At 52.2% G+C, this 19,307-nt stretch overlaps 2 protein-coding genes across 2 annotated transcripts in view; both read right to left on the reverse strand.

Annotated features, from left to right (window-relative positions):
- Positions 1 to 1,093: 1,093 nt before the first annotated feature.
- Positions 1,094 to 11,643, reverse strand: VCPKMT (valosin containing protein lysine methyltransferase). The gene is made up of 6 exons (XM_077324101.1): positions 11,382 to 11,643; positions 9,350 to 9,460; positions 8,470 to 8,542; positions 7,106 to 7,225; positions 5,965 to 6,069; positions 1,094 to 1,952 (listed from the first exon to the last, which is right to left on the reverse strand). The coding sequence occupies exons 1-6, from the start codon at positions 11,639 to 11,641 to the stop codon at positions 1,938 to 1,940; spliced, it is 684 nt and encodes a 227-aa protein (XP_077180216.1). The 5' UTR covers positions 11,642 to 11,643; the 3' UTR covers positions 1,094 to 1,937.
- Positions 11,644 to 14,035: 2,392 nt separating this feature from the next.
- SOS2 (SOS Ras/Rho guanine nucleotide exchange factor 2) overlaps positions 14,036 to 19,307 on the reverse strand; it is a 49,075-nt gene continuing 43,803 nt past the window's right edge. The window contains exons 22-23 of the mRNA XM_077324102.1: positions 17,794 to 17,903; positions 14,036 to 16,019 (exon numbers count right to left, since the gene is read on the reverse strand). Coding sequence (XP_077180217.1) covers positions 15,519 to 16,019; positions 17,794 to 17,903 — 611 coding nt within the window. The 3' untranslated portion in view covers positions 14,036 to 15,518. The remainder of the gene's footprint in view (positions 16,020 to 17,793; positions 17,904 to 19,307) is intronic.

A 19,307-nucleotide genomic window follows, 5' to 3' on the forward strand; every position in this document is an offset into this window, starting at 1 on the left:
CAGCTTATGATTGCCTTCCTTTCCTCTCTCAACAACAAACACTCCTCAAGGTAGGTGGGCCTCAGAGCTCTGACAGAACTGGAATTGGCCCAAGGTCACCCAGCTGTCTGCATGATGAAGAGTTGGTTTTTATATGCTGCTTTTCTCTACCTGAAGGAGTCTCAAAGCAGCTTCCAGTCGCTTTCCCTTTCCTCTCCCCACAACAGACCCCCTGTGAGGTAGGTGAGGCATAGAGAGCCCTGACAGGACAGCTCTGTGAGAACTGCCCTATGAGGGCTGTGAGTAGCTCAAGTACACCCAGTGGGGAATCAAACCAAGCTCACCAGATTAGAAGTCCGCACTCCTAACCACTGCACCAAGCTGGCTGAAATCATGAGCATGCCTGCCAAATTTTTTAATCTCTTAGTTTATGCTCATAGCTGCAGCCACAGGCTGTGACTCACAAAAGCTCCTCCCCTGCCACAACTTAGGTTAGTCTTTCAGGGGCTCCTGGGCTCTGATGAGGTGAGCTGTGACTCACAAAAGCTCCTTTCCAGCTACAAATTTGAAGACTTGAGGGCACTCCTGGACTCTGGCTCTAAACTAAAATTGGTGAAACCATGTGCATGCCTGCCATATTTTTAAATATCTTAGTTTCTGTTCATAGCCACAACAACACTTCAAACTAACTTATGAGCAGAAAGAAGTGGGGAAGGAAGAAATTCAGAGTACCTGTCGTACATACTGTTGTAGCACTGTAGCAATGCAAAACTCTACAGCAGGGGTAGTCAAACTGTGGCCCTCCAGATGTCCATGGACTACAATTCCCAGGAGCCCCTGCCAGCGAATGCTGGCAGGGGCTCCTGGGAATTGTAGTCCACGGACATCTGGAGGGCCGCTGTCTGACTACCCCTGCTCTACAGTTATGAGAAACTTCCAGGGGCATCTTAGAAACAAGCGCTTGATAAATGTCTTTAGAATAGAGAAAAACCTCAGAAACCATTTGTGACAAAACTTGTTATTGTGGAAAGTTATGCTCTAGGGTGGGAGTGCAGGCCAGCTGTGGAGCTCAGAACTGGAAGAACATAATCCTGAAGAAAGAAGATTGGTCAAAGAAATGAGAAGAATGCATTTATCTGCATCAGCCTTTCTCAACCTTTTTACTGTTGAGAAACCCCTGAAACATTCTTCAAGCTTTGAGAAACCTGAGAAGTGGCGTGATCATGTAGAATATAATTGGGAAGCAGAGCTGTGTACCCGCCCACCCGGGGCCCCTCCCCTCCCCACCCCCTCCAGCCCCATCTTTGGCCATTTTGGGATGGGGTAAATGGGTCGATATATGGTCACATCACCCAATAAATGTTTAACACATTTTAAAAATATGTAAATAATTACTTAACTTCCACCCATTTGGGAAACCTTTCCAAGACTGTCAAGGAAACCCCGAGTTTCACGAACCCCTGGCTGAGGAAGTCGGGGCTCTGTTAATGATCTTGTCTACTACACGAGAAATTTGGACAATGAGATGCTTTTCTGTCTAGAATGAGAGATTAATTTCAGGTTGCAGAACTGATGTTTTACAATAGCTTTGTAGTCTATATTTCAGAATTTGGTTTGCACCGGCTTTTTTTCTACATTTATATTTTAGTCTTTAAAAAAGGGACAAGGAAGGTCTCCTCAAAGCCTCCTGTCTATTTCTACAAATATTGCACACGGATATCCCAGGACTGCTTCCCATGTTCCCCCCCCCCCCCCCCTCTACAAGCGGCTTCTGTGCAGAACCACCTCCGGGATCGCCTGGTCTGGATTCCAGCAGGTACTTGCAGCTCCTTCAAGAACAGCGACGGCTGGCTAAAATGGATCTACGATGGACCTACATAGGAGACTCTTCATTCCTCACGGCCACCATGTGGGAGTCATTCCATGGCTTCATGAGCTGCCGGTTCTTTGTGCCGTCCTCATGATGGGGTATTCTGAAAGATTTTAAGAAATGTCGGCCAAGTGTTAAGAATGTTCCGTCGTTCTTTTCGCAGAGGAGTTTCACAGACTGCTTTGCAATCTCCTGTTTGTCCTCACAAGACTACCACGAGAGGGGCGAGAATCGGTGCGAAAACAGAGAGTGGCCCGAGATGACCCGATTAGTGAGTGGCAAAGGGGGGCTCCTCCCAATGCCTGCCTGATGCTATAGGAGCCTGTTGCACACCCTGCGGTGGCAGCCATGCTCCCTGGGACCAACATGCCCAAGAGGCTCAGGTCGGCTTTCTCAGCACTGCTAGAGGCTGCCCTGCCCTGGACGGTCCAGGTCAGCCTGATCTCATCACGGCTCAGAAGGGTCAGCCCTGTTTAGTGCATGAATGGAAGGCCATCCGAGAGACTTGGGAGTGTCCAGCCTGGAGAAGAGGAGGCTGAGAGGATTGCTCCCTTTAAGGATTTGAAGGGTTGTCACTTGGAAGAGGAGAACTGTTCTTGCTAGATTTCAGGGGGGGAAGTTCACAGTCTGAGTAATTCAGCAGTGGAAGGGGCTGCCTCAGGAGGTGGGGAGCTCCCCCTCACTGGCCGTCTTCCAGCAGCGGCTGGACAGATCCTTCTCCTGGATGCTGGAGGCTGATCCTGCACTGAGCAGGGGGTGGGACTAGATGGCCTGCATGGCCCCTTCCCCCTATAGGATTCTAGGAGTCTAGTTCAGCAGTGGAAGGGGCTGCCTAAGGAGGTGGGGAGCTCCCCCTCACTGGCCGTCTTCAAGCAGCGGCTGGACAGATCCTTCTCCTGGATGCTGGAGGCTGATCCTGCACTGAGCAGGGGGTGGGACTAGATGGCCTGCATGGCCCCTTCCCACTCTGGGATTCTAGGAGTCTAGTTCAGCAGTGGAAGGGGCTGCCTAAGGAGGTGGGGAGCTCCCCCTCACTGGCCGTCTTCAGGCAGCGGCTGGACAGATCCTTCTCCTGGATGCTTGAGGCTGATCCTGCCCTGAGCAGGGGGTGGGACTGGATGGCCTGCATGGCCCCTTCCCACTCTGGGATTCTAGGAGTCTAGTTCAGCAGTGGAAGGGGCTGCCTAAGGAGGTGGGGAGCTCCCCCTCACTGGCCGACTTCAAGCAGCGGCTGGACAGATCCTTCTCCTGGATGCTGGAGGCTGATCCTGCACTGAGCAGGGGGTGGGACTAGATGGCCTGCATGGCCCCTTCCCACTCTAGGATTCTAGGAGTCTCGTTCGGCAGTGGAAGGGGCTGCCTAAGGAGGTGGGGAGCTCCCCCTCACTGGCCGTCTCCAAGCAGCGGCTGGACGGATCCTTCTCCTGGATGCTGGAGGCTGATCCTGCACTGAGCAGGGGGTGGGACTAGATGGCCTGCATGGCCCCTTCCCACTCTGGGATTCTAGGAGTCTAGTTCAGCAGTGGAAGGGGCTGCCTAAGGAGGTGGGGAGCTCCCCCTCACTGGCCGACTTCAAGCAGCGGCTGGACAGATCCTTCTCCTGGATGCTTGAGGCTGATCCTGCCCTGAGCAGGGGGTGGGACTGGATGGCCTGCATGGCCCCTTCCCACTCTGGGATTCTAGGAGTCTAGTTCAGCAGTGGAAGGGGCTGCCTAAGGAGGTGGGGAGCTCCCCCTCACTGGCCGTCTTCAGGCAGCGGCTGGACAGATCCTTCTCCTGGATGCTTGAGGCTGATCCTGCCCTGAGCAGGGGGTGGGACTGGATGGCCTGCATGGCCCCTTCCCACTCTGGGATTCTAGGAGTCTAGTTCAGCAGTGGAAGGGGCTGCCTAAGGAGGTGGGGAGCTCCCCCTCACTGGCCGACTTCAAGCAGCGGCTGGACAGATCCTTCTCCTGGATGCTGGAGGCTGATCCTGCACTGAGCAGGGGGTGGGACTAGATGGCCTGCATGGCCCCTTCCAACTCTAGGATTCTAGGAGTCTAGTTCAGCAGTGGAAGGGGCTGCCTAAGGAGGTGGGGAGCTCCCCCTCACTGGCCGTCTTCAAGCAGCGGCTGGACAGATCCTTCTGCTGGAGGCTGATCCTGTACTGAGCAGGGGGTGGGACTAGATGGCCTGCATGGCACCTTCCCACTCTGGGATTCTAGGAGTCTAGTTCAGCCGTGGAATGGGCTGCCTAAGGAGGTGGGGAGCTCCCCCTCACTGGCCGTCTTCAGGCAGCGGCTGGACAGATCCTTCTCCTGGATGCTTGAGGCTGATCCTGCCTTGAGCAGGTGGTGGGACTGGATAGCCTGTGTGACCCCTTCCCACTCTAGGATTCTATGATCACCAAGGGAAGTCCAGGACTGTGACTCAATCGTACTCTCTTGTTATCCACCAACAAGAGGTGGATAAAACGCAGAAATTTAGCTTGGCCAATAATGCTTTTGAGATGCAGCAAAACCCAAGTTTATTCTTTCCACAACAAACTAACAAGGGAATCTATGCTAATCAGAGTTCCTTCTTAAACCAGACCGAATATGTAGTCCACACTGGATTTGTAAACTTTGCTTATGAGGAACCTGGTTGAACGTCGGTGCACATGTAATGCAAACCATTCATAAGGCAAAAAACAGACAGGAGAAAGGATGCCTGTTGTAAAAGGGAGAGGGCAGCAGACACATCCTCAGATCTGGCTTCTACAGTCCCAGGATGCCCTTGAAATCCTCCTTGGATGACCACCTCAGTAAAGTTCCTGGGAACCTACTACAGAGGCCATTTGGAATTTCCTAATGGGAAAAGGAGGGCTGGCAGAGTTTGCAGGAAGCCACGCTGCATTTGTGTAGGACTAAGGCCTGTTATTCATAAGGATACGGTGGAAGAGACACTGAAATGGGACCCCCGATGGCTTTCAACTCTACAGGATTAAGTAGGCAGGATTCCCATTTACGGAAAGCTTGTAGGGAGATTATAGGCCAGACGCGCACACTCTCAGCCTCTCCTACCTCAAAGGGTTGTTCTGAGGTAAAACAGAGGAGCATGAAGTAAGCCACTTTGGATCCCTATCAGGGAGAAGGATGAGATAGAAAGCAAATAGATAAATGAAAGGTTTTGAGTTGGCAAAGAGAACTTTTCCTTCCTCTCCCCAAAGGCCAGAACTCGGGAGCATCAAAAGATGCTGATGGACAGTAGATTCAGGATGCACAAAAGGAAATGCTGTTTTACACAGCGAGCAATTAAGATACAAAATTCGCTGCCAGAAAATGTAGGGATGACTGCAGGGATAAACTTTTTAAAAAGGGACTAAATTGATTCAAGGTGGATGAGCTCCCCATTCAGAGGCAGTTAGCCACTGAATCCCAGAGGCAGGAAGTAATATCAGCCTCTCTGCCCTGCCATTGGCCCTTCAGAGGAACTGGCTGGCCCCTGTGTGAGACAGGAGGCTGGACCCCTGGTCTGACCCAGCAGGGCTCTCCTGATGTTCTTAGGAAGGCCTCAGCCTCTCTGCCCTGTTGTTGGCCCTCCAGAGGGACTGGCTGGCCCCTGTGTGAGACAGGAGGCTGGACTAGAAGGACCCCTGGTCTGACCCAGCAGGGCTCTTCTGATGTTCTTAGGAAGGCCTCTGCCTCTCTGCCCTGTTGTTGGCCCTCCAGAGGGACTGGCTGGCCCCTGTGTGAGACAGGAGGCTGGACTAGATGGACCCCTGGTCTGACCCATCAGGGCTCTGCTGATGTTCTTAGGAAGGCCTCGACCTCTCTGCCCTGTTGTTGGCCCTCCAGAGCAACTGGTTGATCTCTGTCTGAGACTAGACTAGATGCTGGACTAGATGGACCCCTGGTCTGATCCAGCTGGGATCGTCTTATGTTCTTATCAGGGAAAGGCCTTTGTCTCTAAACCCTGTTGTTGGCCCTCCAAAAGACTGGTTGGCCCCTGTTTGAGACAGGAGGGTGGACTAGATGAACCCTTGGTCTGGTCTAGAATGGGTCTTCTGAGAGTCCGATGAGCTAGTGACTTACAAGCAGACAAGGTGGTCTGTCAGTGTTAGCAGCCTCTTACTATTTATTGCAACAAGAATTTACCATTTTTTTCTTCTGGATGATAAAGATATGGATGTCCTCGCTCCGATATTCCTCATCATGCTTGTCTAGGGGAACTTTTTCCAATTCAAAATCCTTCTGAAGAAGCTACAATAAAACATAACATCATTAGAAATCATAGAGCGGGGAGGGGTCACAAAGACCATCTAGTCCCACCCCCTGCTCAGTGCAGGATCAGCTTCAAGCATCCAGGAGAAGGATCTGTCCAGCCGCTGCTTGAAGACGGCCAGTGAGCGGGAGCTCCCCACCTCCTGAGGCAGCCCCTTCCACTGCTGAACTAGACTCCTAGAATCCTAGAGTGGGAAGGTGCCTTGAAGGCCATCCAGTCCCACCCCCTGCTCAGTGCAGGATCAGCCTCAGGCATCCAGGAGAAGGATCTGTCCAGCCGCTGCTTGAAGATGGCCAGTGAGGGGGAGCTCCCCACCTCCTCAGGCAGCCCCTTCCACTGCTGAACTGGACTCCTAGAATCCCAGAGTGGGAAGGGGCCATGCAGGCCATCCAGTCCCACCCCCTGCTCGGTGCAGGATCAGCCTCCAGCATCCAGGAGAAGGATCTGTCCAGCCGCTGCTTGAAGACGGCCAGTGAGGGGGAGCTCCCCACCTCCTTAGGCAGCCCCTTCCACTGCTGAACTAGACTCACAGAATCCTAGAGTGGGAAGGGGCTGATATTGTTCTCCATGTAATTACTGCAGGACCTCTCCACTGCTGCCCACAGGAACCACTCCCTGCCCTCCTCCAAGTGACAATCAAATACTTAAAGAGAGCCATCCTGTCTCCTCCCAATCTCTTTTTCTCCAGGCTGAACATTCCCAAGTCCCTCAGCCTTTCCTCACAGTGCTTGGTCCGCAGGCCCCAGATCATTCTTTTCCGTCGCCTCTGAGCCTTCTCAAATTTGTCCATGTCCTTTTTAAAGAACCAGGTCTTCCTGACTCTATGGGATGCCTGTTTCTCTCATGACTCTGCCAGCAAATGTAATCCTGAGTCCATAACTCTGGAGATTTCAACCTCTGGGTCTTGATGCAGAAACCCTGCCTTCTGTTTCCCACACACGATCCCTATGGGATCCAGCCAGACTTCTCTCCACAACAGTGAGGTGTCCATCAGGAGATACAAAGGGGGCTGACCTCAAAGAATCTCCGCTCCACTTCTGGGTTCTTCCCCATCGTTCTTTCTTCATAGCAGCAAAGGATTTGGGTCTCCGGTCCAGAAAGGTCCTTCAGAGTCTTGATTAGTGGCTCCAATGACTGCCCAGAAAACAGACAGAGATTGGATACTGAACATGATGTCACTGTTTACAATACTGCAGAAGGGCAAAGGGCTACTCCAGTTTGGATCAAGAGGCTGGGCACTGCCAGCTGGCTACTCTGTGGGGAGTCAGTACACACAATCTGTTACCTGGGATAAACGTTGCTCAAACACAAAACACATGAAGCCACCTCGCACTGAGCCAGACTCTTGGTCCATCTCCAGGGGCTCAAGCAGAGGTTTTTGCGATCATCTCCTACCGTGTCCTTCAGCTGGAGTTGCTGGGGATCAAACATGGGACCATCTGCATGCTAAGCAGAAGCTCCACCCCTGAGCCCTGCCCCCCTCTCAGTCTTCAAGTTATGCAGCTGCCTGATACTGAGCCAAACCTTTGGTCCACCCAGGTCAGTCTTGCCTATTTAGACTGGCAGCTGCTCTCCAAGGTCTTCTGTATCCCCTATGGCCAGGTCTTTGTAACTGGAGATGCTCTGCTAGTAGTGGAGCGCAATTCCTTTTTGCAGGGGCCTAGCCATTCCCAGGGCGTGCTCAGACCCAGTCCCACAATTTTCTACTTTGCAAACTGGATGCACGTGAAGCTGACTTATACTGATCAGAGAGCCTTGGTCCACTTAAGCCGACACTGTCTACTCAGACTAGTAGTGGTCTATCTTGTCTGGTATCCCATCTCACACAGGGGCCAGCCAGTTTCTCTGAAGAGCTCACAAGCATGCACAGAGGCAAAGGCCTTCATAAGAGCATAAGGAGAGCCCTGCTGCCTCAGACCCGTGGTCCATTTAATCCAGTTCCGACAACAGGACAAAGAGGATCCGGCCTTTCCTTGATGTTTCCTCCTGGCTTAGTGCCTCTAACTATAGAGCTTCCCATCAGCCACCATGGATGGTGGCCATTGATAAGACTTCTCCTCCATGAATCTCTCAAAGCCCTTTGAGAGATTCATTCCTGTGGCCATCTCAACATCCTCTGACAGCAAATGCGACATTTTAATCACTCTCTGCATAAAGTAGTATTCCCTTTTGTCCGTTCTGAACCTACTGCCCATCTGCTGAAGTTGTTACCTGCCTTGTGGCTTTGTCAACCTTGGATGCCTGCCTCTAGCCAGGTGTGGAAGCAACACACCTAGCTTGTATGTGCCCCTCACCCCACCCCCTTTGGAGGGACTGGGAAGCATAACCCGTCATCAGAGTGCCTTTCTCCAGTGGTGAAGGGGTGAGAAATAACATACCTCTTCATAGTAGATGCAATCCGCCATCAGTATATAATCCGGCGCTGGAAGGAAGTCTGTGACGTCTTCACCCCTAATCAAAAGAGAGCAGGGGATGTAATTTCCACAATACAAAAGAGAACGTCTGGTGTAGGGTTGGGCGCTTCGGTGCGTCTCAGCCGCTGTGGTGTGGAGGGGTGTCGCCAGCACGCCAGCCAGCACTGGCACACATGTGCAGAGCTCTGTGTCTGCATGCCACGCTGGCTGGTGTGCCAGCCCTCCCCTCCACGCCTTGGCACTGTATGCCTCGGGCTTCCACAATCGCCAAAGTATCCGACCTTAGTCTGGTGTCTCTTGCTGAATTCCCAGCCTGACCCCATCCTGAAGACTTAGGTAGGGCATATCTCTTTAGCATACAAAGTGAATCTAGTTCAAGTGAAGGCATGGGATGCCGGACCTAATGTAGGGATCCCCTACCTGTCTGAGCCCATGGGCCTCTCTGGAATTCTGACCCGCAAGGGTGGCTGCGGAAAGCAAGCCCAGCCAGAAAACGGCTCCTGCAGCTCAGCTTCAGGCCCACAGTGAAAATCCTTGTGCTGCTGCCCAAGGAGTGTTTTTTAAAATCTGCCTGGCCAATCAAACCTCCATTGGCCAATCAGAAGCCTCGTGGAGTACAGGTTCTGCCCACTTTCTAAAAACACTTGCTGGGCACGGAAAAAGGGGTCTGGAGGCAGAACGGCCACCACAGGAGCCACTTTGGGGACTCCTGCCCTAAAGCAGAAGGAATGTGGGGTTTTAAATTATCTAGCCTTGTTACGGCAGGGCAGATTTATTTCATGGACAGAAATACAAACAAGGAGAATTGAGGGAAAGTAACATGCAGAAGAAGGTTTATACGAACCATTTCAGTACCTTGGCTTGAATGGAGCCAGAGATGAGATGCTGATTGCTCTCAATGTTCTTTTTCAGCAAATCCTGAACTTCTTCGAGATCAGTAACGGTAACGTTTGCCCTGCAAAAGGAGATGCATCATGATTTTCAACTTCTGTTTGTGGTCCAGCCAGTAGGAAAGCGCAACAGACACAAGTTGAATGTCTGGATCCTTCCAAGAGGCTTCTCTCCTGGCCTTGCCTTTTGAGGCAAAACGGATTGATCCATCTGAAATGGTTACATCTCGCCTGTTTCTTTAGACGTAGGGCACCTAACAATGCGGGCAGTGGCAAGGAGGTCAAATGTGGGAGTCCCTTTACAAAATAAAAGCAATGCATGTATCAAACACTCATTGCCATACCTGCTGAAACATCTGTTAACAGACTCTCGCATTTTGCATCCTTACAGCTGATGCCCTGTGTCTTGCACTTTGTTAAATGCAGCTGACAAAGGCACCCCCTCCCCTCTCCTGAAAGGCAGTTCCAGAGACCAGGACCCACCATGAAGAAAGTCCGTGACCTAAGAGATGGCCCTAAGAGATTGCATTGTTTGTTAGCTGTTTTATGGAATCCAAGGTGGGCTTGGCTTGCTAACCTCCCGGGAAGCGAACGAAGGAAGAAGCTGACGACAAGCTACACAACAAATCTGATGTTCTTTTTCATTCTGAGAAACCACAGCCAAAACGAGGTCCGATTTACAACTCGTTTTCAAGAGAATCTCTCCTCTCACCCACTCCAAAATCATAGTTCCAGTAAGGTGACATATTTCGTCTAGCCTTGGCACAACAGGTGCCCTTCTTAGAAGTATCCAATGGACCGATGGCTCTTAAGAGGGGGGACCTGTGTGGCAACTGCCTACCTCAGTTAAGTTGTAAACCGGACCTCATGGCAGCCGGTCGTCAGCTTCTTCCTGCTTGATCCGCATCCAGCTGCTGGTGAGTCGTGTTTTGTTAACCTCCAGGTAGGAGCTGGAGATCTCCCAGAATTATAATGGGCTTCCACAGCACAGGGTTGAGTTTCCCTGAAGGGACTCAATGGGGCCTAATGCCGTATTTTGGAATGCAAAAAAGAGGACACATTTCCTGGCGGCCTTGTTTGAAGAAGGGATCACTCTGACAAACCTCCTTTAAGCTGATGCCTGCCTCCACTGGGGGGCAAAACAGTCTCAGCACGCCCACCCCAAGAGAGGCCAGAAGATGAGAGACCAAAACAGGAAGCCATCTGGCAGTCCTGCCCAGAGTCCCCTGTCCTAAGTGGCCATTTGCTCCAGAGGAGATAATTGCAGGGTTCAAAGAATCATAAGAGTTGGAAGGGACCTCCTGGGTCATCTAGTCCAACCCCCTGCACTATGCACGGTTGCCAGCTCCTGGTTGGGAAATACCTGGAGATTTTCAGAGCGGGGCCTGAGAACGGTCTCCAATGGAGCCCAATGTCCCAGAGCGCGCCTTCCAGGGCAGCTGAGCCCGACCAGAGAGGGTGGTCTATCAAACAATTTAAAAAAACCGAATAAAAATGATAATAATTTGTTCCCTAGTGTTGACCCGCATCGTAACCACCTGTCAGGAGATCTCCCGGAGGCTCAACAACAGAGCAGGCAGCAAATGATGGCAAAAAAAACACAGGAGGCGTTAAAAATAGGGTGGGAAATGTCTCAAAAGTGCTCATTCTTGATTATTGAACCGTCATGGCGGCTTTAGGCTGACCCTGCATGGAGCAGGGGGTTGGGCTCGATGGCCTCTGTGGCTCCCAACTCTTTGGCTGGAGATTTTCTGATTTTCTAGGAAGGAGCCCAAAGCCCCGTTCTCGGCCAGCTTCCTCTGGAGCGGCCGCGCGGCGGTTCGCCTCAGGGACAGGGACTACAACTCCCAGGATGCCCCTGCCAGCGTTCGCTGGCAGGGGCATGCTGGGAGTTGTAGTCCCTGTCCCTGAGGCGAGCCTCCGCGCGGCCCGCCTGCCTGAGGAGGGGAGGGATGTCCCGGGCGCGGCGGGAGGCTGGCAACGCACCCGAGGGCGGCGGCGCGGAGTCCGACGAGGCCGGTGCCGGCGCCCAGCTCGAGCGCGGCCTGGCGGCGGAGGGGGAGGCGGAGGCGGCGTCCCGGCGGGGCGGGCAGGTGGGCGGCGCTGCGCTCCAGGAAGGCGGCCAGCACCAGCGCCGCGTCCCACACCACGCCGCCCGGCCCGCCCGCCCCGCGCTGCCACACCCGCAGACGCCCCACGCACCGCGGCCCCGGCCCCGGCCCCGGCCCCGGCCCCGGAGAAGACATGGCGGAGGAGGAGGAGGAGGACTTAGGCCAGGCCACGCCCCGTTCTCCCCGAGCTCCCTCGGACCCGCCCACCGCACAGGGGGGGCTCCTGCGAAGCCGCCGCTTCCTCTTCCTCTTCCTCCACGGGCAGCCTGCTGGGAGACAGTTCTCGCAGAGCCGTTGCAAGAGCAGTTCTGTCAGGGTTCTCTCAGCCTCACAGGTGGGGCAAGGAGGGGAGGCGGCCTCCAGCCGCTTTGGGTTTCCTTCGTTCAGCGGAGGAGCAAGACTAGCGATTCCTCTTCCTCCATGGGCAGCCTGCTGGATGACAGTTCTCGCAGAGCCGTTGCAAGAGCAGTTCTGTCAGGGTTCTCTCAGCCTCATAGGTGGGACGAAGAAGGGAAGGCGGCCTCCAGATGCCTGGGCCAGGTTCTTTCAGAGCCGTTGTAAGAGCAGTTCTGTCAGGGTTCTCTCAGCCTCATAGGTGGGGCGAGGAAGGGAAGGCGGCCTCCAGATGCCTGGGCCAGGTTCTCTCAGAGCCGTTGCAAGAGCAGTTGGCTTCATCGCCCTCGGGTTCTAGACTTTTGGGAAAATCGGGGGAAAGTTCGCTCTCTCCACCTTGTGCATCATTTTAGAAAAAGATCCATTGTTCATGACTGGATATACATTAGTTTTTTTTCCCGGGGTTTCTCAGTTCAGTTCTGCCTCTTGTCCCACCAGGCCAATCTCGCTGTTTTCTACTGCTCCAGACAGACGAACGCTCTATCTCGATCTACCCTGGCCAAGCTGCTCAACCTGCCACAACCCGTGTGATAGGGCCATTCGACCCCCAAAGGGGTCCAGACCCCCAGGTTGAGAACCACTGCTCTGGAGAATCAGGAACGCTAGTAAAGCATCCAGGCTTCTGGTTCCACTCCCCCTTCAGACCCTCCTTTTCATTTCCCCTTCTGGCGCAGTGACTGGAGAGCTGGGCTGGATTCCCCACTTCTCCATGTGCAGCCAGCTGTGTGACCTTGGGCCAGTTACAGTTCTCATAAGAGCAGTTCTCACCAAGCAGTTTTCTCAGAGCTCTCTCAACCCCACCTACTTCAGAGACTCTATGGTTGGGAGAGGAAGGAAAAGGTGTTTGTAAGCTGCTTTTGGAAAAGCGGGGTATAAAAAACAGTTCTTTCCCCCCTCCTTCCCCTGGGCTTCCATGTTGTCTTATTCTGCGATTCTCTTGTGAAATTAGGGATGTATTGTTCAGCTCTGACTTCCATGATCAGCTACATTGGTGGGGTGGATGCTTAGGGATGAATGATTTGGTTCAGATAAGCTGAAAAGGGCCCAAATAGATTCATGTATTTATTTATTGGATTTATATACCACCGCTCCCTGAAAGCTGGCTCGCGGCAGTTCACAAGAAAACACAGTAAAATAACAGTCCAATTCCTAAAAACGTCATCACAATATATTTCCCAGATGCTGATTCGGGTACTTTTTGGGTGTATCCGAGCCAAATCACCCATCCCGGTACTTTAAAGCAGGGGTAGTCAAACTGCGGCCCTCCAGATGTCCATGGACTACAATTCCCATGAGCCCCTGCCAGTGAATCATGTAGCCCATGGACATCTGGAGGGCCGCACTTTGACTACCCCTGCTTTAAACAGCCTGAAGCAGCTTTATCCGAATCACAATTTGGATGCGATTCGACAGCTCCATTATAGCTTATGTGGCCATTAAAATCAATGAGAAATTTTGCCTTCTATTCAGTGGTGGTGGGGGGCGTTGGGGTTTGTGGTAGAAGCACCATATTTGCAGCATAGCTGCTGGAGCCTCTCCTCAAAGGAACCGCCATGTCTCAAAAAGATTGGACCAGGGGGGTCCAGTTTTACGGGCACCCAAAGAGGGTGCTCCTGTCTCACCACCATGGTTTCCTGCGGTGAGAAAAAGAAGACACGAACAGTTCTGGGATGGATTTCTAATTCATCACATGCTCGAAAAGTGTGCTTTTAATTTCCTTTCTTTGTACTTTGTATAAGTAAATGGCTCCCAGCATGTAAAAAAAAATGTTTCTCAAAAAAGCTAAATATTATCCATTTTCCCCTCCCCAGAAATATTATATTCTCAACCTCAGAACATAGATTTGAGTCCACCACGGTTTATTCTGGGGATAAGCATTATTTGCATGCACACTTCCTCAGAGGAAATCCACATGCACAGAAAAGCTTATCCCCAGAATAAGCCATGGTGGGTCTTAAAGGTGCCCCCAACTTTGTCCTGCTGCTTCATACCAGCGTGGCAATCCACCTGAATCCGTTCTCTACCTCCGACGCCCCAAAAACATTGGCCTCTTGGGCCTAACTCAGCCACGCCGGGGGCTGTTTGCCTCCCCTCAAAACACCTTGCCAAGAAAAGCACGGCTCAGTCACACCTTCGTAAAAATTAAGACCGGGTTGATTTATTAATCTGGTTAAGAACTCTGATATAAAGCACAGTAAAAGGCCACACACCAGTCCAGAAGAAAAGGCTTCGGGATTCTACAGTACTCGGACGAGGCACATCCTCCGTGCCAGCTTCAACTACAGAAAGTGGCGTTGTTCTACGGGCAAGGGAATTGTCTCCCTCGCTTTATTGTTTTTTTTTTTAAACATTTCTGAAAGACAAAAAATAAAGCTGTTTGGGGCTTGCTGGTTTGTGACGTCACCGCTTTCCAAAAAGGGAGCCCCGTAAGGAAACTGAAGTGAAATCTTTTTTTCGGGAAAAAAGTCAGTTCAGTTCTGTTCTTGAAGGCAGAGGTGTTCTCCCGCGGATAGGAGATTGCTGACAACTGTGAGCGGAGCGCGGGAGTTCGCAGGCTGCAAAGGAGGACTCCAGTCACAAAAACATAATCAGGCTATTAATCTGTAAATATACACTATAAACAACTGTACAGAATATGACGCACTAGCTTCGTTCACCAAAACAGCAGGCAACTTCTTAGCTTAAGACACCTCTGGCCGCCCAAATGAAAACAAGGCACAGCTGAACGTAACGCATGCTAAATGCTCTTTGATAACCGGCTACGAAACCAAACTTCTCCCGGTGCACTCTGAAGGATGCCTAGCGCTGTCTTTGTTTTTTTTCCTTTCTCATAATCCTCAGCAGCAAAAAAAAACCAATGGCAATTAAGACGTGCTTCTTGACTAACCCTTGAGAACAGCAAAAATGTCACCCACAAGCCTCTTCTATTTATGCAACGGGTTTTTTCTTTCTTTTTTCTTTTTTTTTTGGAAAGGCAAGTAGGGCAAAGAGGTCACGAAAAATCAGTCACATGATATAGCATCTTCACGCTCGGGTGGATGTGCCACCCTCTTCTGGGCACGATCCGCTGGAACCTCTTCTGGACAAGCGCGACTGAAATGAACGGAGCTCCTCGAGAAGAGAGAGAGAGAGAGAGAGCACAGCACTGTGCCCATTCCTTTCGGTGGAGCCTGCCGGAGGTCCCAGTGAATTGTGCCTGCAGGAGAAAAAAACCACACCTGTATTGAAAAGGCCGCTCGTGCTCCAGTTTGGGCAGGGGGAGCCATCCCGCCTGCGAACCGTTTTTGGCTCAGTGCAATAGGCAGATGTCAGTTTTAAAAATTCACGGTAGTGTTGTCGTTTACAGTGCAAAAATCTCGGCTCTTTGTCCTGGCAGAACTGTCGGCACTGGAGGGAGAGGGCCAAGCAGCCTTGCGGATCCCCTGAGGAGAGCGCAGCTGGACCGACTGCGGAGGCGAGGAGAAGGGCTCGATCCGGAGGCTCTCATTAGCAGCGCCCCGGGCCTCGGTGGCGCTCGGCCCCCGAGCGCTGAAACACGTTGCCTCGTTGGAATAAATTAAGGAGAAAACCAGACATTTAACAGCTAACATTCCAGTGTCAATGACTACCGTGGCCGAGGTCATTGAGGAGTTTCCGCGTTCTCCAGCGAGGAAAGTCTGTGCAAAGGCGGGTGGGAGAGTTCCCTCTTGTAAGTCTTTGGTGGCAGTTTCGGCAGCTGAGGGCTGGAATTCTGGCGCGGGGGCACCGGAGGGGCAGCCAGGCTGTTGGGGCTCGGGCTGAGGGCACACCAGCGGCGTGGCACGCGAGGCGACGGTGTGCTCGGAGGAGTGCTGGGGGAGTTTGGGCACGCGCTGGCTTCCCGCAGCCGGTCGGGATCCCTGTGAAAGCGTCCCACGGGCGGCGGCTGGAGGTTGAACGCGAGGTTCACAAAGTGCTCTGGCGGGCGAAGAGGGACCGGAGGGGGGGTGTCGGGAAGAGGGTCTCTCGGAGGGGGCGGGGGAGGGCTCTGGAGCGGCTGCTCTAACAGGCCGGTGTAAGCCGGGACGCGAGGCTGTATCTTTGGAGGAGGGGGCTGCCGGGGCGGAATGGCGGGAGGGTCGTCGTCGGATTTGGAACCACCCTGAAACAGAACAAAACAAAAATCACCCAGAGTGTCTCAGAAGCTACTCTGCTGTGCAATGCGAAGAGCTCTCTGTCCTCAGTGACTTACTCCACACCATGTGGCTTACGGAGATATGCCCTGCAGTCCCAAGCCCCTGATGCCCCCTCTTATGAGGGCTGGGCAAAGAGGTGTACAACTGCAGTATCTTTCCCGGCTGCTCTGGGAGACCCTAGACCCCAAACAGGGGAAAAGACGAGTCTGGCCACGTCAGTGAGGTTTCCCTTCAACAAACCGCTGTCCAGGATGACCATGGGTGCCTCAGGATGGCTCCTGTGGAGGGCTCAGGCATGGCAGGACTTTCTTTTAAGAAGCCTCAGCCTCAAATGAACAGGGAGAGATGTGTTAAAAACTCATTCTTAGGCATATAAACATCCTTTGGGCTGAGACAGCAGCCCAGGGGGAAGGCCCAGGTCCCCTCCCTCATCATGGCTGACACATTTCAAAGTCATCGAATCATGAAATCACAGATTTGGAAGGGACCTCAATGACCCCAATTCTATGACCAGATGATCCACAAAACCGGACCTTCAGTAGCTAAGGCATCAGGGTTTAAGTCTGGAACCACCAAAAAGATCTGAAGTGCAGCAGCAGCAGCAGAACAGCTGGATTCCCACAGCTGTTCGGGATCCCTGTGAAAGCATGAGCAACGCCATGGTGGTGAAGCGTAGCAGGAGAGGCCAAGACCAGGGAGGTTTACAGACACCCTGTGAGGTAGGTGGGGCTGAGAGAGCTCTGAGAGAACTACTCTGTGAGAACAGCTCTCACGGGACTGTGACAGCCAATACTTTAGCCTGAGCCCAGGCAGTCCGTGGTGCAGCTCCCCAATCACAGTCACATGGGTAACCCTGGGCCAATCACAGTTCTCTTAGAGCTCTCTCAGCCCCACCTACCGTCGAGGTCCCACTAATAGCTGAGCCGTGGCATTCTGGGCCTGTTAACAGATTCCAAGCTGATTTTGAGGGGAGACCAACGCACAATCTGTTAGAGTAGTCCAGTCTGACAATGGGAGCAGTGACTCAAAAGAAGAAGAAGAGTTGGTTCTTATATGCCGCTTTTCCCTACCCGAAGGAGGCTCAAAGCGGCTTACAGTCACCTTCCCTTTCCTCTCCCCACAACAGACACCCTGTGGGGTGGGTGAGGCTGAGAGAGCCCTGATATCACTGCTCGGTCAGAACAGTTTTATCAGTGCCATGGCAAGCCCAAGGTCACCCAGCTGGCTGCATGTGGGGGAGTGCAGAAGTCCGCACTCCTAACCACTACACCAAACTGGCTCTCTAAAAAAAAACTCAACCCCCTAAATCTAGTTGATCTGGGCACCAGTCTATTATCTTCATCATCATCATCTTCATCCTATTGCTAGACCATCTCTCCACTGGTCTGGAGGCAGTTTGCAGCATCTAGGCCAGGGGTAGTCAAACTGCGGCCCTCCAGATGTCCATGGACTACAATTCCGAGGAGCCCCAGCCAGCATTCGCTGGCAGGGGCTCCTGGGAATTGTAGTCCATGGACATCTGGAGGGCCGCAGTTTGACTACGCCTGGTCTAGACATTCCCTCCTCCCCATTGACATGAAAATGGAATCTACAGCTGACGTCTCAATGCTCCCAGCAGAAGTGGCTTGTGGAGAGAAGGCCGCTGGTGGCCCAAGAGAGACTGGCGGGAGGAGAAGCCCCCTACGCTCTTCGCTTGGCAAGCAGATTTCCGGGGAAGGCTCTCTCGAGCAGAGGACGTACCTTGGGAGTCGAAGCCTCCTGATCAAACTTCTTGCGGGGAGGAAGCGGAGGAGGAACCAGAGGCTCTTCACTTAGTTTGTGCAAACTTCCGCACGAGCTGAAAAAGGACTCTGACGGAGGGAAGAGACACACAGGGCTTTGAGGACGGCAGAACAAGAAGCGGGTCTCGATTAACGATGGCCAATTTAGGGTTAGAATCATAGAATCGCAGAGTCGGAAGGGGCCATAGAGACCATCTAGTCCAACCCCCTGCTCAACGCAGGATCAGCCCTAAGCATCCTAAAGCATCCAAGAAAAGTGTGTATCCAACCTTTGCTTGAAGACTGCCAGTGAGGGGGAGCTCACCACCTCCTTAGGCAGCCTATTCCACTGCTGAACTACTCTGACTGTGAACATTTTTTTCCTGATATCTAGCCTATATCGTTGTACTTGAAGTTTAAACCCATTACTGCGTGTCCTCTCCTCTGCAGCCAGCAGAAACAGCATCCTGCCCTCCTCCAAGTGACAACCTTTCAAATACTTAAAGAGGGCTACCATGTCCCCTCTCAACCTCCTTTTCTCCAGGCTGAACATTCCCAAGTCCCTCAACCTATCTTCATAGGGCTTGGTCCCTTGGCCCCAGATCATCTTCGTCACTCTCCTCTGTACCCTTTCAATTTTATCTACGTCCTTCTTGAAGTGAGGCCTCCAGAACTGCACACAGTACTCCAGGTGTGGTCTGACCAGTGCCGTATACAATGGGACTATGACATCTTGTGATTTTGATGTAATCACAAGGTTGTGTGCTCCGGCACAGTTCAGTCAGTTCGGTCGCTTCGGTGATCACCAGCACTGGCCGCCTCGGGCTTCGGTGATCGCCAAAGCAGCCAAACTGCGCCGGAGCGGATAACCCTAATGGCCATTCATCATCATCATCATCATCATCATCATCATCATCATCATCATCATCATCCAGATGTACTATTTCAATGCCTTAAGCCAGGCTTTCTCAACCAGAGTTTCAGGAGAGCCTTGGGTTTCTTGATGGCCCTGAAAGAGTTTCCTGAATGGGTGGGAGCTGGTTAATTATTATTAATATCCTTTTAAAATTTTCTAAACGTTTTATTGGGTGATATGACCGCGTAGGGTCATGTTGGCCTGCCCCCACTCCCTAGCTACAGATAAGAGAAAAACGAAATCAGCAGGCCAAAATGATAAGTCTCACAGACACTCTTGTTTGGTGTATAAATCATATAATTTCTGGGCAATATGAACAGGCTCCTAGGTATATTTTCCCCCATTTTCAAATGCTTCTTCAATGATTGCCACTGCAGGGTCTGTAATCCATTTAACAGTAAATTAAGACGTATCTCCCGGCTTTAAGCTCTCTATCTTGACGCAATTTTACTCCTCCTTGAACCCACTCTCTCTAACACCACAAAGGGGCCTGGAGGGGGCGAGAAGGGACAGGTGGGCCTGTCCACAACTCTGCTTCCCAACCATATTCTGCCCACTTCTGGGGTTTCTTAAAGTCT

Source organism: Paroedura picta, chromosome 2 (assembly GCF_049243985.1).
Source record: "Paroedura picta isolate Pp20150507F chromosome 2, Ppicta_v3.0, whole genome shotgun sequence".
NCBI classification, from domain to species: Eukaryota; Metazoa; Chordata; class Lepidosauria; order Squamata; family Gekkonidae; genus Paroedura; species Paroedura picta.

Coding starts and splice junctions, on each gene's coding strand:
- VCPKMT (XM_077324101.1), bottom strand. CDS start 11,641: ATGTCTTCTCCGGGGCCGGGGCCGGGGCCGGGGCCGGGGCCGCGGTGC. Junction 8,543..9,349: donor CAAGCCAAGGTACTGAAATG/GTTCGTATAAAC, acceptor TCTTTTGATTAG/GGGTGAAGACGTCACAGACT. Junction 7,226..8,469: donor ATTGCATCTACTATGAAGAG/GTATGTTATTTC, acceptor TTTTCTGGGCAG/TCATTGGAGCCACTAATCAA.